Raw genomic sequence first — 24560 nt, 5'->3', positions numbered from 1 at the left:
GTGGAAACCATGATACATATATAATATTCTAGGATTCTTTGATGAATAGAAATTTGAAAAATAGCATTTATTTAAAATAGAAATTCTCTGTAACATTATTAATGTCTTAACTTTCGTTTTTGATTACTGAATACAAGTTTTAATTTCGTTCAAAAAACTTTTTTGAATGGTAGTGTATAATGATTTTTTTAACAGATTAGAATTAATTAAATCATTGCAATATGAGAATAAGAATAAAAATGAATAACCATGAAATGGCCAAAATTATTTATTTATTTTTTTTACAGCCACAACATAACCAAGCAACTTAGGATTTTTCACTGTTAATATGTTAATAATTGGGGGGGGAAATATCGGAATGTAAAATATCAGAATGTTTTATATTGATTTTAGTGTCCTTGTTACATAAATGCAACTGTAACCTACAACCACATCATGGTGTTCATGTGATCCAGGGTCTGCTTCTTTTGTTGTATCATCATTTAAGTAGGGGGAAATGCATAGCATGCCATGTTTCCAAAAACACACATTTATCGCCATCTAGTGGTTAAATTATATAAATTATAACAAATATAATCTATACACGTAATTAGATATGAACATACTGGACACAATGTAACCTCTAGTTTCTTTTTAAAGAATTTAACAGGAGTTTGTTCTGATATGTTAGGCACAATGTGCTGGGCACCATCATGTCATCATGAATGAATCCTGAGAACACAGATTTTGAAAAAGCATAACTCATTGATGGATGGTTAACAAACAGAGCACAAATTGCTTCTTGCTCTTTCCCTAAAGTGGTCCACATCTAATTTATAAGAATGTGATCAATTTCAAAGAAAACACAGCCACACATCTATGTTTTTTTCTTGAAAATCCTATTCCAAGAATCACACACACACACAATGCTGACAAATATGCATCTCCCGACCCGATGCAAATCATGTAATTTGCCTTGGCACTAGCTGTGCCATGACTTCCTTTCTGTGGTTCTGCTAACTATAAAGTTTTGGGTCACAGGTATCACCACTAGGGGGAGCGCTTGCAATCAGGAAGAGTGTCAGTGCTGGTTGTTTAGTCCGACCAGTCGAGCACTTTCCTCCCACAACCTTCTTGCCACTGCATCATCTTTTCCTTCTGGAGCAGGGTATTTTTCAGCACAATCACTGCACAAAACACAGATGAACAAAAACCAGTCTGAGTTTAACTAGTTATCCTGCCAAGTCTTTAAAAATAGTCATGAAATGGAAGTTGCGATAGTCTTTTCTTCCCTATTGTGTATATCCGATTGAAACTTCGATGTGCTTCTCAAACAGAAGGCTGCGTCCTCGTCCTGGTAAGGCTTCACATCTCGGCTGCCACGTCCAGTTCAGTCAAAGGACGTCTCAATTTGAAGGATCCTTGGACGGCAGCCTTTATTTCGTGTCCTTCATTCAGCTCATTTTGAAGTATGCATTTTTATCCTTCACTCACCCACAATCCTTTGCACATATTCAAATTCACGAAAACTGCTGGAAAACTGAGCTTGTTTGAGTTCATTATGAAATATAAGAAAATTATGTTTTCGGAGATAAAGGCATAGGCCTACATGTTATATTTTGTTTTGGTGTAAATTAATCACTTAAAGGGTTAGTTCACCCAAAAATGAAACTAATGTCATTTATTACTCACCCTCATGTCATTCTACAGCCGTAAGACCTTCATTCATCTTCCAAACACAAATTAAGATATTGTCAGTAGCCCCTCACTGCAGAACACACGAGATCCAGGGGGCGGAGTCGGGTAGGTTTAGGGCTATGTAAAGTGGGAGGAGTTGGATCTAGATCCAACACCACCCCCTGGATCTTGTGTTCTGCCGTGAGGACCATCTCTCAAGGTCCATAAAGGTACTAAAAATATATTTGAAACAGTTTATGTGAGTTCAGGTGGTTCTTCTATCTTAATATTATAAAGCGACAAGGATACTTTTTGTGCGCCAAAAAAACAAAATTAAGACTTTTCAACAATATCTATATGGGCGATTTCAAAACACTGCTTCAGAGCTTTACAAATCGAATCAGTGAATCGGAGCACCAAAATCACGTGATTTCAGCTGTTTAGCCATTTGATAGGAGATCCGAATCACTAATTCGAAAAGATTCATAAAGCTCAGAAGCTTCAAGAAGCAGTATTATGAAATCGGCCCATATAGATATTGTTAAAAAGTCGTTATTTTGGGGTTTTTTGGCGCACAAAAAGTATTCTTGTCGCTTTATAATATTAAGATAGAACCACTGAACTCACATGAGTGGTTTCAAATATGTTTCAGTACCTTTATGGACCTTGAGAGTTTGAATGGCTTTGCTCTCAATAGAGGCCTCACTGAGCCATCAGATTTCATCAACAATATCTTAATTTGTGTTCCGAAGATGAACGAAGGTCTTACAGGTGTAGAACGACATGAGGGTGAGTAATAAAAGTAATAAAATTTTTGGGTGAACTAACCCTTTAACACTAAACTGCCAATAATGTATGACACTGTACCACAGATGGTTGTAATTCACTATATTACATTAATAAAAAGCCTTAATATAAAGATTTTTAATACAAAGTATTATTCCAAAAGTTTTAATAGTATTTTTGTGCTGTGACTGTGGGGCGGGAACATATGTGACATAGCCATGCGCACTTACTAGACCATCATTTAATGCTGAGGAGGACTCCATCCTAGAAGCCTCCGAAGGACAGGACTAGGAAGGATGCAGCCTTCCGTTTGAGAAGCACCTGAAAAAATGTAGGGCGGGACTTGATTTGGTCATTGTGGCTTGCTATCCACCATTTTCCTACTCTGTGAACGCAATAATAAGCATTTTCAAAACCTGGCTAGGCCTACAATGAGATGACAACCATCGAAACCGGAAGTGCCTTCCATAATCTAATACACAGTAGGCTCGTTAGGGAAAAAAGGTGGACTGAGTGCAGGGATGACGTATTTTTGTAGACCAAAACCTACAAACGAGTTAGCATTTTAGCACTTTTGGTTCCATCGTCCTGAAGTCAATGTTTTTTTAAGTGGGTTTTTGGTTAAATGCTTGAAGGTGAACACAAGCTCAAGATTTTCACATTTATTCTATGATATAAAATATATCAGTAATACTCTGTGATTTTTTTTTTTTTTTTAAAGAGCTTTTACTTGTCTTGTAAAAAGCGGTTGCTAATAAGTGGCTAAATGGGACTACAGAGGTTGTCGTTTTTTGTCGAGGGAACCAGGGGGGTGCTAACTTCCAGCTTGGCCTACAAAAATACATCATCCCTGCACCACTCTATTGCTGTGATCTCATGTGAGTGACAGATTGTCCCACCCTCACACCAGTAAACGTCATCAGAGAAGAGATCTTGTTGCGAGGAGGAGGGAAAGTTTTTATGATTAAAGAATAATTTATATTTATGAATAACATTATAATAAATACTTTTTTGATTGTAAATTGTGTTTGAGCAAAATGGTCAATGCTTTAGCAATTGACAAAGTATTGCATTTACCTGAAGTAGCAGCCAGACTTCCTCTCTAAGCCTTCGGTGACAGCGCAGTAGATGGAGGTCTGTGCGCCCTGCCAGGGAGTTTTCATCAGCAGCATACTGGGCAAAGACAGTATAGTCTTCAGCATGGGGTACCATAAGAGAATATGGCGATTCAGCTCTGTTCGAATCACTCCTGGATGCAGACAGTATGAGGAAACTCCTGTACCTATGGAAGCATTCATTTATATATAAAGCAACACGAAAAACAACAAAAAAGTATTCATGTAATTCACCCTTTGCCAGGATTTGATTGACAGGCAATCTGACCAATCATAAAGCCGAATCATCCATTTTGTCTGACAATCAAACCAGACAGGAGAGTTAGTAGATTAACGTGGGTGGATTTGAACTTAAAAAATGGTGTGTATTGACATCTTTCTGTGGTTGAAATAACATGATCTTAATTCATGTTTATTTAATGCTATAATAACTAGTAGGAAGAGATGGATCAGTTCACTTGCTGCTTAAACTACACATTAAAGAGCCACAAAATGGTATTTATTGTTTGAATTTCTTCAAAAATGACAAAATTTGAAAGCTAAGACTTTGTTTCATACAAAAATAACCTCTGTCTTGACTGCTGGCGCGTTATCAGTGTCCTTCACTCGAAAATGTATTTTTCACTGCATGAGAACGTGTGGTATGAGAGCACCATGGCTTGTCGGGTGTAGCAACAGTAACTGAGGGGGGCGGGTCTTTGCGAAGGGTCAATTGCTTTATTTGCATAAGAACTGGTTGCAGACTTTCATTTACCATTCATTTACACAACAACGGCGTTTTGGGGGCCTGAAAACACAAACTTTTGCAAATGGGTTTCAAAGTACAAGTTTTTGAAAACTATACCGTTTAACCATTATCGTCTCCATGTAAACTACAAAAACTTTGTGGAAACGGTCACATCATGCGCATGCGTATTACATGTTCAGTCTATAGGTGCTTATTTCTTTACAAAGTGACATCACCAACTACTGGCCTGGCATGCATAATCCAGCATTTTTAGTCATTTTTCACGAATCCGTGTGAACGGGGATCGTTTCGACAATGGTGTTGTCTATGCAAAAGATCAAAGGAAAAACTTTTCTGTTGTCGTGTAAACGTACCCTAAAACATATTGTCTACTTTTTGCTCAAAATAAACAAACAGCTTTTGTTATTTTGTTTGTTAGGTTTCAAACTTGTTTGCTATACCAGAAACTGTAGTAGTATCTTACCTTTCGTTCTTCGTGCAAGTTCTTTGGAGAAAAGCACATTGGCCAGCTTACTCTGTTTATAGCTGACCAAAGGACTATAAGGCCTTTTGTCAAAGAAAAGGTCATCAAATTCAATCTTACCTATAGGAAAACAGTGGCAAATATGGATATTTATTGTACTCAAAAGTTAAAAAGGTTCTATTGTTTTGTTGTATTTTAATTTAACATCTACACTACTGTTCAAAAGTTTGGGCACAGTAAGATTTTAATTTGTGAAGAAATATTCTTTTTTCAGCAAGAATGCATTAAATTGAACTTTGTATTCATCAAAGAATCCTGAATAAAATGTTTCCACAAAAATACTAATCTGCACAACTGTTTTATACATTGATAATAATCAAAATAATCAGCATATTAGAATGATTTCTGAAGGATCATGTGACACTGAAAGGGTTAGTTCACCCAAAAATGTAATTTCTGTCATTAAGTACTCACCCTCATGTCGTCCCAAACCCGTAAGACCTTTGTTTGTCTTCGGAACACAAATTAAGATATTTTTGATGAAATCCGAGGGTATCTGATCCACACATACGAAGCAACGACATTGCACCTTTTGAGGTCCAGAAAAGTACTAAAGACATCGTTAAAAACATTGCCACGACTACAGTGGTTCAACCTTAATATTATGCGCGAAAAAAAACTAAACAAAAATAATGACTTTATTCAACAAATTCATCTGTCCCTGTCATACTGCTACTGCTATTTTCGTTGCAGAGCTTCAGTGTTTATGTCTGAATGCGAGCTCAGTATTGTCTGGCTCCTGCATCAGCATCACACGCATGTGTCGTGCTGCTCACATGACTAATGCCGGCCAATACTGAGCCGCCGTTCAGACTTAAACAATGAAAGTCTGCAACGAAAATAGCGTAGCAGTATGACAGGGACAGACGAATTTGTTAAATAAAGTCATTATTTTTGTTTTGTTTCTGCGTACAAAAAGTATTCTCGTCACTTCATAATATTAAGGTTGAACCACTATAGTCACTTCGACGGTTTTAACGATGTCTTTAGTACCTTCCTGGACCTCAAAATGTGCAATGTCGTTGCTGCCTACGTGTGGTTCAGAAACCCTCGGATTTCATCAAAAATATCTTAATTTGTGTTCCAAAAGACAAACAAAGGTCTTACGGGTTTGGGATGACATGAGAGTGAGAAAATTTCATTTTTGGGTGAACTAACCCTTGAAGACTGGAGTAATGGCTGCTGAAAATACAGCTTTGCCAACATTTGAATGAATAATAGAATAGAATAATAAAAGAAAAAGAATGACAGAGGTTTTAAATTGTAATAATATTTCACAATATTCGTTTTTTTTTTCTGTATTTTTAATCAAATTAATGCAGCCTTGGTGAGCATAAAAAATGTCTTTCCAAAAAAATATTCCAAACTTTTGAATTTTTTTTTTTTTTTTTTTTTTCTGGAAAATTACCACCAACATGTGCAACACTGGACACATTCACTACGCGGCTGGGGGAGGATCTCTTTAGCATTCCTAATAGTAGATTGGTCAGAAGAAAATGTCCCAAGTGATTGACAGCCAGCTGTGTCTCAAAGCCATCCTCTGTGATCCACTTTGGACACATCATCACACCTGTCAGAAAAACAAAACAAACAATACTTTAAAATCTGTCTCTGCATCGCTTGCTTCCTCCTTATGGAATCTTACTCACCTGCATTGTTGATGAGTATATCCAGTCGTTCTTCTGTGGCTATGAACTCTTTGGCAAATTCTCGGACAGAATAGAGAGAGGCTAGATTTAAGTGTCTGATGACTACATTGCCATTTCCTGTGGAGCGACGAATATATTCGGCAGCACTCTCAGCACGTGTCAGGTCACGGCAGGCCATGATTACCCGAGCCCCTATATGCACAAACACACATACATACTCGTACACTAAAAGTAAGGGAATTAATAGATGAGGATTTAGCTAATCTGCCATACCTCTATGAGCCATATCTCTTGCAGTTTCCTTGCCAATCCCTGTGTTGGCACCAGTGATCACAACTGTTTTTCCATCCAAACGAGCACAGCTTTTGCAGACACCACCAGCTATCCATTTTCGCAGCAGCATAAAGCCTGTATGGGAGTTGGAATTAAAGCACAATGCTTAATTAAAGTTCACCAAGGCTGCATTTATTTGATCAAAAATACCGTGGAAACTGTAATATTCTGAAACAGTATTACAATTTAAAATAGTGGTTTTGTATTTTTATATATTTTAACATGTAATTTATTATTCCTGTGATAGCAAAGCTGAATTAATGTAGCCATTACTCCAGTCTTCAGTGTCACATGATCCTTCAGAAACCATTCTGCCGATTCGTCATGCAACATTTCTTCTTAAATTGTGTTAATTATTATTAACAGTTGTGTTGCTCAAGATTTTTGAGGCAAACCATGATACATTTTCTTTTCAGGATTCTTTGATGAATTATCAATTATTTGAAATGAAAGCAATTATTTGAAACAGAAATCCCTTGTAACATTATAAATGTCTGTAATCTGGATCTTGATTCATCCGTAGGCTACTGATGAATAAAAGTATTAATTTCTTTCGAAATTTCGTACCCCAAATATAAGTGTGTGAGAGAGAGATTTTAAATATTTTACTTTAAATAAAGTAAAATATAAAAAAAAAACCACTTTATTTTAAATAAAGATTCTAATAAAAGTTCTAAAAATGTCAAATAATAGGCTAAGCGTAACTTACTGATCACCGCCAGCGCGAGGACAGCGCCATAGTTCACTCGATCAGATGATGTGACTCGATCCATCACCTCTCATGTAGCAGGTGTACAAAATGAAGAATAACCCTGGTATGTTACATTGTGTCCTGTGCAGAATGCTATATTAAGCAACAACAACAACAGCTTAGTGGCCTACCCTGCTGTCCGCTAGCCAACTGGCTGATTACACGCGTCTCATCATTTAGCAGAAGATTTCAATGTATTATGAAACGTTTATCTCAGCATCACAATAAGAAAATAAGTTTCTTGCATGAATATAAATTCAGTGGTTTTAATAATATTCAGAGCTGAGAGTACAACAGGCCTGCCTGGGACATTTTGCGGTGGATATTTTGAAATTAATTATTTATGTTAAAATAAAATACAACATAAAACAGTAAAGTTATTGATTCAGTCAGTTAACCTCTCCTTCTGAGTCATAATGCTTTTGATACACTAAAAAGAATCGATTCAGAAGAGTCATTTGTTCGGTAGTGGGGCTACATACTGGTCGCCTGATGCACTAAAAAGAACCGACTCATAAGAGTCGTTTGTTTGTGAATCGGACATCGGACCACTCGTTTCGTGCTGTATATCCAGTAGAGGCTTTGCAGTGAATCTGAATAGTACTGCAGTAAACACTGCAGTGTGATGTTCCGTCCACATTGGCGGAAAGACGCACGTTTGAGAACCGTTAATGAAACCGAATCTCATTCGTTTCCAGTAACTTTTTTTTTTTCGAAATCATTCGTTTCCAGTATCTTTTAAAAATGGAACTGGTTCTGAAAAAGTACAGGTTTTTGGTTCCTAACCTATTTATCGGTGCTTTGTACATGTAAGTGAAGTATATATGCACATATTTAGCCAATATTTTCATATGGGAGATATTTTAAGTGATCAATAATTTAAAATCATGAATTGAGTTCAGAAAAGACCAGTCTATGATGGTCTTGACAGTTTATCTGCAAAACACCAGCAATGTGTTGAATAAAATCCAGACACTATCTGCTTGCCATTATTAAGCCAGCAGTTGGTTATATAGTGTAAAATGTTGTCGTTGCAAGGAAGGAAGCCATTTTCTTGTTCCAGTAACCACTCCTCCTTATTTCAGAGATTACAGCCAATCAGAGGTCCGAATCTAAAACAGGAAGTGGCGTTTTGCGCGCATCAACCAATCGCTGCCTCAGAAAGAGCAGCGCCTCTGCCCATTTAGCGCATTTATTCGTCTCGTCTGTGACGTACCGGCAGGCTTTGTGTGCTTTCAATATATCACATTGAGCATATTTCCATATAGACTATAATCCGGTAAGTATTATTTATAAATTCGACCATATTCATTGTATTTGCGCTTTAATCCACGCATTAGATGACCATCGTTCATTATATGCGCAGGGGACAGTATGCGGAGTGCGCACTTAGCGCGCGAGGGGGTTGCTGCATAATTTGTGACCGAGTATTTGTAATAAACATCGCGCTGTCTCTCGTTTCAACCCTCTTTAGATTTTAACCCGCATTTATTGTTATTGTACACATATCTAAGGCGCATGCTTTCATTTAAGTCTGTCAAATCATCCAGTCTCACGCACTGGATATAAGGGCACAGGAACTACTTTTCTCTTCTCCCATTTCAGTTGGATGAAATCACATTGCGCGTACTTAGACAATTTTTGAAGTGACACGGTAGTGCACTGAATATCTAACCCTTTTAATACGGGATATTTTATTTTATATAGAATATATATGAACACAAAATGTGGTTTACTCACTCGTTTGTTTGTTTATTTATTTATGTATTTTGCAGGATGAGGCGGTTTTGTAAACGCCACCCTTGACGTTGAAACTGGTCGGACCTGAATGCTGTCAGAGCCCGGTGAATATTGTGAGGGTCTTCATTCAAACATGTCATTTACCTGTCAAATCTAAAATGAAACCTTAAAATTTCCCGAATTAAGATTTATTAATACACTAAATACCATGGGCAGGAATAACATTACTGTTTTTCTAAATGTATATTGTAAAGGCATGTAGCTCAGTAAACATTTTATATTTCAGAAACATGGATGCGGATTTGTTTATGGAGTGTGAGGAGGAGGAGCTGGAACCATGGCAACAGCAAAATTCAGCGGATGATTTAGTGGGAAATGCTGAAAGCAGTACTCCCACTGGTGTGTAATTTTATATATTCTTTCTGTATTATTTATAGTTAAATGTATGTTTAGATTAAGGAATATTTTTATTTTAATATTTATTTTAATATCATTATGCTAAAACCTGTCCTTCTCTGCTGTTTAGTGTCTTCCACTCCTGCCATGGCGGTTGATATTCCAGCTGAGCCTAAGACCGTGGTGATCCCAAACCTACCACCCATTGTAAATACGGCAAACACTGTTCCGCTGATCACAAATACATGTGAGTATCTTGTTGCTTATGGCACTGTTGAGTGATTATCAGTTCTTTTACCTATTAAATGAAAATTCTGTCATTATTTACTCATCCTCATGTTGTTCCAAACCCGTATGACAGGCTCTGTTCTGTTGAACACAAACTAATTATGAAAACTATCTTGGCTGCTCTTTTCCATTTAATAAAAGTGACTTACAACTGGGGCTGTCAAGCTTTAAAATGACAAAAAAAATATTATAAAAGTATTTAAATTTGTGTGACGTGTGAGCCATATATAAGTGTTTTGAAGGGAGAGACTGAAAATCCACTCATAATCCATGTCGAAGCTCAGAAAGGGAGCACAAAAGTTGTATAAACTACAAAAATGGTGCACCAGTTCCATCGCCACCGTCTTGATGACTGCATTTTACATTTTATCTGCACTACTCCTTTAATCAGTTTTTAATTCTTTCAGTGACTCAACGCGTGGTTCCTGCTGCTGTGCCGGCAGATATTCCTAAAGCAGTGCAAGGGCAGCAGGTCTTTTTAGCATCAGGAGGAGGGGGGCTGGGCACTGTGGCTCTGTCGCAGGTTCTTCTGCCTGGCACATCTCCTATTGGCAATGCCACCAACACCCAGCCGATTTACTTTACCACACAGGTGCTGTTATCCCACCTCATAGATCCCAGCTCATTTCTGGTTATCTCAAAATTTGTTAATCAAAATGTTTCCTATTGTGTGTGATACAGGGTCTTCCTGTGCATAATATCCACCCTGCCCAGCCTGGCCAGAGCCCAATGAGTTTGGTGCTGAATGTTCAACAAGGCCAGACTGTTCGACCCATTACTTTAGTCCAAGGTATGTCGAAGTGCGCCTTAAGCTTCTGTTTTAGTTTAGCAGGTTTCGATTTGCTCATTGTTTGATTAACAATATTTCATTTTTATGTATTTTCAGCACCTGGGACACAAATTTTTAAACCAGCCGTTGGAGCAACCCAAATAATTACCCAGCCAGCTCAAATAAGGGCCGGAGCGCCGGTCGCAAACAGGGCCCAAACGCCTAGCACTTTTAGCACGGTGCAGATCCCTGCTACTCTCACTATTCGTACCACAACAGCGGTCGCCCCACCTGCAGTCAATTCACTGGCCACCATGTCCTCTACAACCCTTACTCAGCCCTCCGCAGCACGAACCACAACTAAAATTGGTAAGATGCTCCTGTATTCATTACAGAACTAAACTCTATTTCTGATTTTTGTTTTTAGACAAAGACTTTAGCTTGTATTTTTTTAAGAAACAGTGAATTAATTAAAAAAAAAATTATTGAAATACTAGGGACCAAATTTTAACTAAAAGAAAAAAAAAGTGTACACGTGAATTCATTAAGCACCATTGTTCTGCTAAAAGATAAAATCATGTAAATAGGTATTTATCACAGCTGGAACACTATATTGACCAATAAGCATCCAGGACTGCAATTATCTGTTTAAAAATTGGATTTATTCCTATTTACAGTGACAATAAAGCCAGGAAATGGACCCTTGGACATGCAAAACATCATGAGCCTTGTGAAATCTGTTAACCTTCCCGGTGGGGCTCAAGCACAGACATTTGTTGTCATGAGCAACCAAAAAACCAATAACGGCACTGTTGTTTCCTCTGCTGTCCCTGTCATGACACAAAATGTTGTCCAAAGTAAGTTTGTTGTTCTGTTCTTTGTTAATGTGTCTTTGTTGATGCATCAGTTTCATACTGGAGTAAAGCCATGCTGATAAATTCCAAACTTTTCTTTCTTTGTAGCAATCCCTGTTACACATACAACACCATCAACAATCTCTAATTCGTGTGCTCGTTGTGGCGCTCAGTTCAAAATGATCGAGGCCCTACGGAGTCATATGTGTGTAAGTATACATTTTTTGCAGATACTTTATATGTGCCTGGTCACCAAAAAAGTGGTCAATTAATCTTATCCTCTCTTTAGTTCTGCTGCCCAGATCTTGTCCAGATGGCAGACACAAGCAGTACAGCAACTGCTGTTAACACTCCAGCCACGCCACCTAAGAGTGTCTCTGTTGTGCCTAGTGTCAAGGTGGATAGCCCACCTACAAAGGCTGGAGATACCCAGCCCAGACTTGTCATGCTGGTGGATGATTTCTACTATGGCACATTTGAGGGGAATCGAGTCTATGTACCAATGGACAACTCAAAAGAACCATTATCATTCAAATGCCTCTCCTGTAACAAGAGACTGAAGAATAATGTTAGGTACGTTGATGGACAGTCAAGTTAGGGTAGAAATTATGGATATATTTGTCTAGTTGCAGATGATATTTCCCAGTGCTTCTTCTGAACTTAGACTGAAGAGGTTTTCTTTCATATACTAGAATGCTGCATTTAGTAAGTGCTTGTTCCCTTGCAGGCTTATGAATCATATGAGGTACCATGTTGAGTTGGAGCAGCAAAATGGGGAGATGGACACGCACACGTCCTGCCAGCACTGTTTCCGCCGCTTTCCCACACCATTTCGTCTTCAATGCCACCTGGAGAGTGTCCACACTGCCATTGAGTCATCTAGTAAGAACTTTTTCCAGTTTTAAAACTTCAAAGACCTTTGAAGTATACACTACCATTCAAACATGAGGGCCGTGTATGATTTTTTTTTATTTTATTTTTTTTTATAAATGTTTTTGAGAGAAAAACATTTGTGCTCACAAGGCTGCATTAATTTGATCCAAATATACAATAAAAACAGTAATATTGTGAAATATTATTACAATTTAAAATGACTTTTTTCTATTGTAATATATATTTAGAAAGTAATTTATTTCTGTGATGGCAAAGTTGAATTGTCAGCAGCCATCACTCCAGTCTTCAGTGTCAGACGATCCTTCTGAAATCATTGAAATATACTGATTTGATGGTCAAGAAACATTTCTTATTATTATCATCGTTACCGCGATGTGACTATCGCTGATGTGCACATCGCAGGATGTGCGATGTCAAGTATAGGGATCATAGTTGATCCATACGGACCAGGCACAGTTCAAAATGCATTCTCGGATTAATTGCAGTTTAACCATCATAGAGCAAAAGTTTATCATTTGCATGTTTTAGGTTCTGTCAGTTTAAACATTCAAGTGATTTTAAACCATTTTAGGGTAATAAGACGCGAAAAAGAACTAAATTCAGAACTGCAAACACCGAATTCAGCTTTCTTTTGCATCTATTTGTGTTTGAACGGACACATACACGCAAAATTATGTCAAAATGCCAGTCTCAGCTAGTATCCTCGTAAACACAGTTGCTTATTGCTTACGTGAACGTAAACAATTGAGAAAGAAAATGGATGCTTATCATTATATTGGATCCATGCATTAGGTCGCAAAGTGACAGCAGACTACTATTCCTGCTGCTGTCTTGAGTCATTAATGTTAATAAGACAACAAACACAAAGAGAAAATAACTTTTGTAGCTTTGACAAAGATTAATTATATTTAACTTATACAGTGAAGACTATGCAGTGTTATTTTACATTTGATTATTCAATTTCTGTACCGGAATGTTGTCCTTCACTTTTGATCAATTTAATGCATGCTTGCTGAATATAATTATTTTCTTTAAAAAAAAAATCTTACTGACCCCAAACTTTTGCATGGTAGTGTACATTATTTGTTTACATACAACTGTATTTGTTTGTTACCCAGAATTCTCTAATGATATTTACAACATTCAGTCCGTATGTTATTCCAGTTAAACATAAAGATGGGTGATGTTGTATTTTCATCAATGAAATGTATCCTAATGCAGCTGTCCTCACATAACTGGATTTTACATTTGTGTTTCCCACCACCTCATGGTAATTTTCCGTATACCGTAATATTATTATGCATAAGAAACATCAGCAGCTTTCTTTACAGAGAATCAGGTCATACAGATATAGATGAAGCTTTTTGATACATTTAGCTTTCTAGAGGTTGTTCATCATCCCACACTTGTCCCAAAAAAGTAAATTATTCAGTGTTTAGTTGGCCACCAGTTGGAGTCAGATTTAAAAAAAAAAAAAAAAAAAAAAAAAAATTGCATGCAAAACTGGTTATGCTGGTTAGAGCCAATGCAGATAGTTTTTTTTTTTTTTAACAGACACACTGTTGCTATGTGCACTAGTGTATTTGACTACATTCAAACATGAAGAGGTTACTGGGGCAACACATTTTTTTTTTTTTTTCAAACATATTTAACTTTAACACATTTTAATTCAGATGGTGCATGTTTGCCCTGACCTTTTTGCTGGTTTGCTACAGTGTCTGTAAACTGCAGTAAGTTCAGTTTTGTCAGCTGATTTAGTCGTTATGCTTTCTGTTCAGCCAAGTGTAAGATATGTGAGTGGTCCTTCGAGAGTGAGCCAGTGTTCCTGCAGCACATGAAGAACACCCACAAACCTGGAGAGATGCCTTATGTGTGTCAGGTAAATTAAGTGAAATTGACCTGGATGCACCTTATGACCAGTCTTCATCTATAATAGTAGGAGTGTCTCAGAGTCTATAATGCCTTGACACTTTCAGGTGTGTGAATACCGCTCCTCCTTCTACTCGGATGTGTTTAACCACTTTCGTACCTGGCATGAGGATACCCGCCACCTTCTGTGCCAGTACTGCCTCAAGGTTTTCAAGCATTCCACCAGTTACCAGCAGCACTATATTCGTCATCAGGTGAGCATTATAAGAATAAATTAGAATATAATAAAAATAGAAATAATAATTGCATGTATAAATATTTTCAACATATTCTCCTTTTGTCTTACTGGTCTTATTGGTCAATTAAATAGTCTGGTGATTTTCACACTTGGATGAGGGGGTCCATGAGGATGCATTGTTTAAATATTTTGCAAAGAAAGATGCATGTCATGTGCCTATGTCCTTTATTGCTTGACTCAACAGACATATATTTTGAACTGTGTGACTCTGACTGTTCTTTTGTTCTCTCCAGAAGTCAACGGTTTACCACTGTAACAAATGCCGTCTCCAGTTCTTGTTCACAAAAGACAAAGTTGAGCATAAAATCAACCACCACAGGACTTTCCGAAAGCCTCGTGAATTGGAAGGACTCCAGCCTGGGACAAAAGTAAAATATATTTGTCTGTTTAGGGGCTTTCTCATCAGAGGGAAGTTTTCATAGTTCCTAGAACTATTGGCAGAATTACCCTCTTTTTGGCGTATTTGCACCACAATAACTGTGAACAATTTTAATTCTAGGAATGCCTTTTGGGGGGACTAAATTAGCTCCTACTTCAGAGTAGGGTCTAACCCAGCACAATAGGAACTACCAGTGACATAAATGTAAGCATGCGAAACACCGGTACCTGTCATTTAAAAAAAAAAAAAAAAAAAAAAAAGCCATGTAAACACAGATTATAGCCTATGTATTCACTCCACGTACTAACTCAACGACATAGAAAGCAGTGATAGATGGACTTCTCAACTTCTTCTCAACCAAGCAAAACATGATTATGCATCTGCTCAGCTATGACACGGCGTATCATAACGTATCAAATGCTTTTTTTCTTTTTTTTTTTTCCATATACGGTTTACTTTCTTTGTATAACAGGTCTATCTAATATCATATTAGATAAGACTGTTAAACAGATCATAAACTAATGAAAGACGGAGAATGGGAGTTCAGTGTGCTTAGGCTCTAGCCTTCTCAGCGCTGTCAAAATAAAAGTCACAAAAACAAGCTTACGTCACTTCAAGAGTTCTTACTGGCGGTTCATATACAAGTAAAATGACCCTAGGGGAACATTTAGTTCTCGGGGAACCGCCCTGGTGGCTAGTTCCTATAACTAAGTTCCTATAAATATACGGTGCAAAAGCCCCGTTTGTTTGTTTGAGAGCAAGTTCAACTATTGCAAAAATATATGTTGTTTTATATGTCATCTGCTTATTTCTAGGTGACCATTAGGGCATATGTTGGGACAAAGAAGTCACCAGGTCAGGCATCTTCAAAAGCATCCACTAACTTTCAGAAGAATAGTGTAGGCAGTTCACAAACATCAACTTGTAGTGGTGACCAGCAATCACAACGACATGGACCTGGGAGGAAACAGGTCAGCAAGACGTTTGACTTCTTGTCCAAGTTCCAAGAGCAGAGGTAAGCTTGTGTTGCATTTTACATTAAACCATTTCGACTTGATATCAGAACTTTGAAGTATGTACTTTTGGTCTTCCTCTCTCCAGGGCACTACTCGGCAGACATAAGTGTGTGGAGTGCACTTTTGACATTCCAGACTTTGCGAATCACTACCCTACTTATGTTCACTGCTCACTTTGCTTCTATAGCACGTGCTGTTCTCGTGCTTATGCAAACCACATGATCAAGTAAGTCAAGTCATATATCGTTCTCTACATCCTTTTGCACCTCTGTAAATAAAAAAACTGTGGCACTTGAAATTGGAGTTTGATGTTTAGTTTGGTATGCCAGGCAGTAGGGTTGGGAACCGAGAACCGGTTCTCATACGGAACCGGTAGTGTTTTTTGAAAAGAACCGGAACCGTGCAAGATTTCTAAGTTTCGGTTCCGAAAATGGTTCTGGTGTGATGGGTGGGCGAAGTGTGGGGAGCGTATCCTTTAATAGAGACATCTCACATCATGAATATTATAGCAATGAATGCACTGAAAAGCCCTCGCGCTACTCATATACGTCAGATTACAATGCAGGGAGAGAGAGAGAGAGAGGTGCCCAAAGCTGCACCATTAATCTTTAAAAGATCGCGTTCTCGATTTCATCACCCACATGATCTATTTCCTAAATGACAACGATTCACCCGTGTATATTAAACGCTTGACAAAAATAAAATCGCGACTTTCAAATCTGCGTGTGCGCTGCCATTGATCTAAAGAGAGTTGTCATGTGTAGATATAAACAGCTTCACAAACAATCTGTTCTAATGCACAGTATCATTATTTCTGTGTGACAAATGGGCCTATTCCAATTATAACAGAAGTATAAAAAAGCTTATTATACAGATAGAAACGCTGATGTTCATGTATAATAAATTACCTTCTAAAAGTAACTGGACTTCAAATAACAATGCAATCGATACAGTCGTTACGCCACTAGGTGGCAACAAATTTACTGTTAAAAATGTGTCTATCACTGAATCATTCTTTCAGAAACAAGTCTTTATGAATCCAACTTACAAAAATTTTCTGTTTCACCTGTCTGAATCTTACATGTTTGTTCAAGCATCTTATCTAATTTGTGGCAACACTTTACAATAAGGTTCATTTATGAACTAACCATGAGTAATACATTTGTTACTGTATTTGTTAATCTTTGTTAATGTTAGTTAATAAAAATACAGCCGTTCATAGTTTGTTCATGTTACTTCACAGTGCATTAACTGTTAATAAATACAACTCTTGATTTTAATAAAGTATTAGTAAATGTTGAAATTAACATTAACAAAAATTAATAAATGCTGTAGAAATGCAGTTCATTATTAGTTCATGTTAATGCAGTTAACTTATGTTAACTAATGAACCTTACTGTAGTGTTAGTGAATTTGTTGAGATTAACAGTTTGTTAAATTCACTTTACAAGAATAATAAACACAAAAAGGACTGTTTGAGTCGAGTATTGTGCATTTTTTCCCTTACTACTATTTTTTTTTATTTTTTTTTTTATTTTTTTTTTTTTATTAGTTGTTTAATTATTTTAATGGAACCAGAACCGGAATCGGAACCAGAAACGGAAAATTTCTCATGATTCCCAACCCTACCAGGCAGTCAATGTGACAATATACTGATTTGCAATTAATTTTTTATTTCAGCAATCATGTTCCTGGAAGAGTCCCAAAAGCTTCTAAAAAGGGGCCTCCGAGGTAATATATTAATGTTTTGATTTTAAGTTCTATTTTACACAATCTGAAACAGTGTTTTATGGGTAATTTGGTGCTCTTTTGTAGCGGTGTGAAGCTGAACTGTGCGGGTTGCGAGTACTCCACTGCTCTAGGGAATTTGATGGCCAAACATCTCATTAAGTTCTCTAATCACTCCCACTGCATCTTCACTCGTAAAGGTGGGTGTTCTCCAACTCAACAAAATATTTGTGTTTTTCCTGAGTCTTTGGAAAATGTTGTCTTTCTGCATGCTTGTTTTTCTTTCTCTGCTTTTTTACTCCTGTAGTTAGAAGGCATCTGACTCTATTGTAGGTGTCATTAATTGCATGATTATAATACTAATATAGTACTAATAGACACAAAAGTAAAAATACGTTTGAACTAAACTAATAGTATCATGACAATCACTGCTACTTGAATCTTGTCAGTACAACTTATAACTAAATGACATTTACTTAACAACAGGATCCAAAATGAATGCTTGTCAAGTGCCAAATGCATGTAATGGAAATAAAAAAATTTTTCCTGGGTGTGTAAATTCTTCTGTAATATCAAAATACAAGTTTTATTCACAATGTAAGACCCATTAAATTGCTGTATAATTGCTGGATTAGCTTTTTCAGTAAATGTACAGCATCTGCTATTTACACATGCAACAACTTTTTGTCTTTTATCCATATCTACAGGCTTAATTAAACAGCATGAAGTAATTACATCAGTTCGTTCAGAACTTTGTAATTGGATCAAACTCATTGACAGCAGATTTCTTACATCAGAGCATCTTAGTGACACACCCTGCTTAGCACTGTATATATATTTTCACTGCTTGAATGTTATTTATTCTGTTGATAGACACCTACAATAAAGAAGGATCATTTTTCCATGCATTCTTAGCTAAACTCAAACATTACAGATATGCTTAAAACATTTGCAAAGAGGCCAGTCTTGAGTAATAGCCCGCAGTATGTGATACACAGCAATCACACATGTGGGGTATGAGCTCAAGCTCTCCATTGTCAAAATGGACAAACGGGGGCCTTTTGTACTTGGTGTGACTTTGCAGGACTTACTGGCAAGCCTTTGCAAGAGCACTCTGGATGAGTAAATGAGTATTTACACAAATCCTACTGCACACCACCTGAACTGGAGAATATCAGGAGGAGTAAAAGAAAAAAAAAAAACCCTAAAATGGGTTAATTTAGAAACATGACAAATGAATAACGACAAGGACTATCCATCGGGAAATTATCTGCTGCTTCTGAGCTGCTTATTGTTTTCTTTTTCAAAAGCTAACTGACCTATCAGAACCACATATACATTGAGCATGGTGTTATAAAATGGATTATTGGTGATGGTAGAGACTCCAAGGAGAAGACTAACTCTGTGTTCCTGTAATCCCTCCCCTCCCCTACAGAGTGTTTGGAGACAGATATTGAGTTCTGCCAGGTTGAGGAGGAGGTGGAGGGTCCACAAGGGGATGAAGCTAGTGATGTTGGGACACAGCCTGACTGGTTGTCCATGAAGGAGTGGAGTGTGCCCAAAGAGGAAGGAACTGTGCCAGAATTCATGGACAGTTGTGGCCCACAGCATATAATGGCCAGAAATAACGATGTCCTCGACTACTTCCAGCTTCTTTTTCCCGACGTCCTCTTTGAGCAGATTGTTTTTGAGACCAATTCATATGCTACTTATTGCTGCTCTATGGGCCAGGGGGATCCTTCCTGGCACTCTGTGTCCATTGAGGAAATCAAAGGCTTCTTTGGTCTCTCTATCCTCATGGGTCTTCAAGGCCAGGTGGAGCCAGAGTTGTACTGGTCCTGGGACCATCACCAAGGCCGCCATGGCTCCAGAACATGTGAGCTCTTTTACAGGACCATGTCAGTCAAACGCTTCAAGCAGATCAGCACTCACATCCGAATGAGCAGCATGCTTATGGAGAATGACAACCAGAGTGCCGACAAGTTGTCCTTTTTTCAGCCTATGCTGAGCATCCTGCAGACAAGCATGCAGGATGCCTACAGGCCAAACAAGTGCCTGACAGTCGATCAAGCTTTTCTACCAAGCCATGACAAAGGAATCGCTCAGGAGAAGAGTAGAAATTCCCAGCCGAGGATATGGCTACTGTGTGACTCAAAGTCAGGCTACTGCCATAAACTGCTGGTCTTAACACGACATGAGAAAAACAAAGACTTGGGAAAATCAGTTGTACCGAAACTCATAGAGGGCCTTGAGGGTAAACACCACCACATTTTCTTGTCCAGCTCACTTGCATCTGTGCCACTCATGCGGGAGCTTTATGACACTGGTATATACTGCTCTAGCTCCGTCCTGCCCCAAAGTCCCATTTTGCCCAAGGAGTTTTGGAATGAACCTCCATTGAACAATCCAGGTGATTTCCAACAGTATGAACACACCCCACTCCTTGCCACAAGATGGAAAGATAACAAGCAGCTGGTATGCCTCTCCACAAATGCTGATGCAGGCCAGCCAGATGTGGTGTGGAGGAGATCTCCCACTAAGATTGGTGAGCTTTGCACCATTGAAAGGCCCCAGGCCTTTAAGTTGCTCCAGGACAACATGCGTGGTGTTGACATCTGTAACCAGCTGCTGACGTGCAACCAACTCGGTGGGCTGGTTCTTGACACCAATTGGCGGCGTCTCTTCTGGTTCCTTGTCAACTTGAGCATCATCAACTCTTTCATTGTCCTTCGAGAGACTCGCAAAGACAACCCACCCGGGTGGTTTCAGGGGGGTCACTTTTCCCAGGCCATCTACCGTAAACGTCTGGGGTACCAGCTGGCCAAGTGTGCCGAAAGATATGCTCGCCAGAACCAAGTCCATGATAGCATGCTTGAGCAACAGATTGTAAAAAAAGAAAAACTGGAGACTCAAGAAGGGGTCAGACATCGATTAGCCAAAATTACTCGTAGGACAAGGAGATGTAAAGTTTGCAACCTGAAAAACGAGCGTCATGAGAGTGTATATGGCTGCACAGCATGCCGTGTGAATCTGTGCAAGCGTTCTTGCTGCTTCTGGGACTACCATGGTTTCTCGCCTAATTTCCAAGGTTATACAGTTCAAATACTGACACTAAATATTAATCAATGTATTTCTGAATGTTTGTTCTCTATTCAGATGTTGCACAAAATTAAAGAATAGTTTTCAAAAAGCTTTTTAATTGGCATGCATTAAAGTGATAATGCATTGTATTTTTAACATGGAAGATAACCTAAACACATTGTTTACATTTATTGTCCTAGATTATTATAATTCATGTTAATTTTTTTTCCTGTACAGGTAATGCTAAAGTTGGATTCGTTGATTCTAAGAGGTACGTATCTTATAAAACAAAGGTGTTTTCTGAAATACTTTCTAAAACATTTAAAATAGCAACCTGCAATAGATAAATTGTCAAACCCTTGGAATTTGAAATGTAAATGTAATGTGCAAAGGCTTCTTTTTTTTTTTTTTTTTTTTTTTAATTTGCAAATTTTATGTTTCAACATTTTTCATGTTACACAGACCCTGGAAAGTGACGCACTATTTCCCTTCCAGGGAAGGCACGGAGCCTGGACTTAAATATAGAACTGAAATGTTGGAAAGAGGCCTGCAAAGATCTTCAGTGGACGTCAAAGCTTTTTCCCATAGTGCCGATGCTAGTCTGGATGAAGATGTGGACCAGGAAATGGCCCCTCTAGAAGATGAAGACACTGACTCGGTCTCTGAGACAACAGAAAGCGATGAGGACATGCCACATCAAACAGTGGCTGGACGTAAGGTAGAGGGAACGGTAACCAATACACTTTCACAACCTGTGAAAAACAGAGAGGAGACTCTGTCTATTCATCAGCGTCGAATACTACTCCTTGCACTGTGCTCTGGGATCCAGAAGGCAGCTAAAGAAATGGAAACCAAACCTCAGCTGATTAAGACTTGGCTTCAAGACAAAGAGGATCAATTAAATGAATGCAGCAGCAGGAGCTGTGGAGAGGCCGTTGATCGTCTAGTGGAGTGGGTTCTAACCCAACGGGAACAGCAGCGTCCTATCAGTGAGGCAAAACTGTTTGAAAAAGCTTCGGAGCTCCAAAGCCAAACCAATGAGAGCGGTTCTTTCCGTATTTCTTACGAGTGGGCCGTGAGCTTCATGATGCAGCACAAATTGGGCTTGGATACCTCTTTCACCGTACATCGGGAACTCCCTAATGCCATGGAGGAAAACTGTCGTCACTTCACAGAGTTTGTGCACAGTCAAATAAAGACAAACAGCATCCCACAGTGTGTCATTGGTGCTATGGACCAGCTTTCTGTTTTTGTGGACTTCAACATGCTGAATGAGAAAACCAGAATAAGCAGAGAGACCGCTTTTCAGTTTACTGGGTCTGGGAAGCCTTTTGTAAAGATTTACCTTGCAATGCTTGCAAACGGTACAATGCTACCTGCAGCTCTCTTCACAAGTCAGGCCGCAAGCATGCTGAGCAGAAGCCCACCAGACTCAATCCTACTTATGGCCAAAGAGGAAGGTTTCAGTGCAAAGGAAGAGCTAGAAGTTTGGGCCACCAAAGTGTGGAATCAGCATCTAGACTCGCAGAATGCGAACGAAGCCCTGCTGGTTATGGATAGCCATCATTGTCAAACATCTGAGAATGTCATATCCACAATCAGTAGCACCAAAGTCTTCCTCGCCACCGTTCCAGCTGGGTGTACAGGCCGACATCAACCTCTAGAGATGTGTGTACGCCCTGTGCTGCAAAGGTTACTTCTTGCTCGTTGGGCACAACAGCCTAGTGATGGTGCATCTGGGGTTAAGCCTGAAGACCTTGTGCAGCTTCTCTTATCTTGGTTGGAAGAGGCCATGTCTTGCTTCTCTGGTAATACTGAATTTATTCAGCACTCGTTTTGCTTGGCCCATGTGCTTCCTGATCGGGAAGCACATACAAATTTGCCTGGTAATCCGTTGGAGCTCTTCAATATGCTGTCAGAGACCACGCTTGGACCTGAAGTAGTAGATCTTGAGTCAGAAGAAGAAGAGCCAATGGACACACATACAGTAGACAAAGTGAGTCAGGTAACTGAGAAAATTGATCTGACACTGGACCAAGACGATACAGAAAATGAAGTCGAACAAATGAAGGATAAAGACGTAATGCCAATTGAGATAAAAAAGACAAAACAACAAAAGGAAAAAAATGATGAATGTGTGGAAATTGCAAGTGAGTCCACAGATTTCTCACATTCATCCCCTGAATCTGAGACCCCTTCACACAACTCTGAACAAGATAATTTCTCAGAATCCGGTCTGGATCCCAGCGCTTGCCAAACTGACTTGGCAAACAGGTGATATTTGATCTACTAAGAGACACTGTGAAGTTGAACAGAAGGATTTGGGCTCAGACATACCTATTTGGGCTGAATGTGACTGAGGATATTTAATTTACAACTTATTGTGTAGTGGAGTGAAAATGTAAAAACATTTGGAAATCTTTTTTTTTTTTTTTTTTTTTTTACACCCTAAATACTGTATAGATTTACAGATTAAACATTGCATGATTGACTTTTGCTAAGTTTTCTACTGTTCATCCATTTTGTTTATTCACTAGTATAAAACAATATATCTTCCACAGTTTTAGGCTTTTTTTGTCCATGGTCATATTATGTTTAGATTCTACATCTGCTTAAAGTTAATCAGTGTTTTTACATCTGCTTATGTTTCAGTCATTCTGAAGCTGTAATGAGAGCCTGATTAAGGCCCACAGAGGCAGACAATAAAAAAAAAAATTACACTTAAAAATGAAAAATCAAGCAAATACTATTTCAAATAGTACTAACTGAACTTGTTTAATTTAGTGATAATTTATTATAGCTCTTGCATTTGGATTGTCCATTACTGAACAATACAACTTTTGTTCCATAACTTTACAGAGTCTGTTAAAGTTGCAACACGATTACTTTATGTGATTGTACTAAAGTCCAGATTGCAGTGTTGGTTGGCAACAGACTTTTAAGTTCTTCCATTTTGGTTATTTATCTACTTACACACCGTATGAACCATGATACATGCTGAAGAGTCTTAGCATTGGTATTGCAGCAGCAGTGAATGGAGTGGGATCAGTGAATGTATATTCAGTATTACTTTCAGCATCTGAATTTACCGTAGCACCCACAGGATAGTGTAAATACACTCCAGGTGACATCCATTGACATTCAATTCAAAGATGTTCTGTAGCACTTTATTGGTGCCCTTCCATGTTTGTAAAGGTGCTTACTTTGATTTCATCTCTGTTTGCTGCAACAATTTTGTGTGTAATATACATATACTAAACAGTGAGACTTTATGTAAACATAGTCTGATTACGAAGGTAAGTGGGAGTTTGTATAACGGGGGTGTTTTTGGATGTGTTATTTTGATTAAACTGTAAAGAAGACTAATCAAAAATCGATAATTTAAGAGAAAAGGTGTTACGTGTGTGACTTGGCATTCTTTGACAATTTCTCATGAATAAACTTTAAATAAACTCAGTTTGTGCATAAAGCCCACTCTTTTTACCATGCTTCCCTGCTCATTTCTTTAAAAGTTTTTCACATTTTGTGGGTTACAGCACACATTTTCTACCCAATAGTTTTCAGATATATTGAAAATAAACTTTGAATTCAACATTTAAGGTAAATTTAACCATTCTGGGAAATGTAATGTTCACCCACTGTGGCCAATTAAATAACAGTTAAATTTATTGATTCAGAAAAAAAAAC

The 24560-nt window shown here is 38.2% G+C and overlaps 2 protein-coding genes across 7 annotated transcripts; one reads left to right on the top strand and one right to left on the bottom strand.

The window, feature by feature from the left end:
- Positions 1–252: 252 nt before the first annotated feature.
- Positions 253–7656, bottom strand: si:dkey-23o4.6 (retinol dehydrogenase 13). 2 transcript variants are annotated; one of them, XM_051866536.1, is made up of 7 exons: positions 7520–7656; positions 6751–6885; positions 6478–6669; positions 6237–6398; positions 4769–4888; positions 3520–3724; positions 253–1166 (listed from the first exon to the last, which is right to left on the bottom strand). In XM_051866536.1, the coding sequence occupies exons 1-7, from the start codon at positions 7581–7583 to the stop codon at positions 1061–1063; spliced, it is 984 nt and encodes a 327-aa protein (XP_051722496.1). In that variant the 5' UTR covers positions 7584–7656; the 3' UTR covers positions 253–1060. The 2 variants fall into 2 exon arrangements, with proteins under 2 accessions (XP_051722496.1, XP_051722497.1); XM_051866537.1 differs by lacking the exon at positions 253–1166 and adding an exon at positions 2386–2763.
- Positions 7657–8686: 1030 nt separating this feature from the next.
- On the top strand, positions 8687–24356 carry pogzb (pogo transposable element derived with ZNF domain b). 5 transcript variants are annotated; one of them, XM_051865618.1, is made up of 21 exons: positions 8687–8840; positions 9337–9405; positions 9588–9700; positions 9828–9944; positions 10393–10577; positions 10667–10775; positions 10872–11123; positions 11432–11611; positions 11717–11817; positions 11898–12181; positions 12336–12490; positions 14281–14381; positions 14479–14625; positions 14903–15037; positions 15864–16063; positions 16150–16290; positions 17745–17795; positions 17880–17992; positions 19228–20880; positions 21111–21144; positions 21336–24356. In XM_051865618.1, the coding sequence occupies exons 3-21, from the start codon at positions 9592–9594 to the stop codon at positions 23149–23151; spliced, it is 5883 nt and encodes a 1960-aa protein (XP_051721578.1). In that variant the 5' UTR covers positions 8687–8840; positions 9337–9405; positions 9588–9591; the 3' UTR covers positions 23152–24356. The 5 variants fall into 5 exon arrangements, with proteins under 5 accessions (XP_051721578.1, XP_051721579.1, XP_051721577.1 ...); XM_051865619.1 differs by having other exon boundaries at positions 9337–9414; positions 21369–24356; XM_051865617.1 differs by having other exon boundaries at positions 9337–9414.
- Positions 24357–24560: the final 204 nt, after the last annotated feature.

Source organism: Ctenopharyngodon idella, chromosome 16, assembly GCF_019924925.1.
Source record: "Ctenopharyngodon idella isolate HZGC_01 chromosome 16, HZGC01, whole genome shotgun sequence".
In the NCBI taxonomy this organism is placed as follows: Eukaryota; Metazoa; Chordata; class Actinopteri; order Cypriniformes; family Xenocyprididae; genus Ctenopharyngodon; species Ctenopharyngodon idella.
Note: the sequence above shows the minus strand (reverse complement) of the source record. Positions and strands in the feature narration are given on the sequence as shown.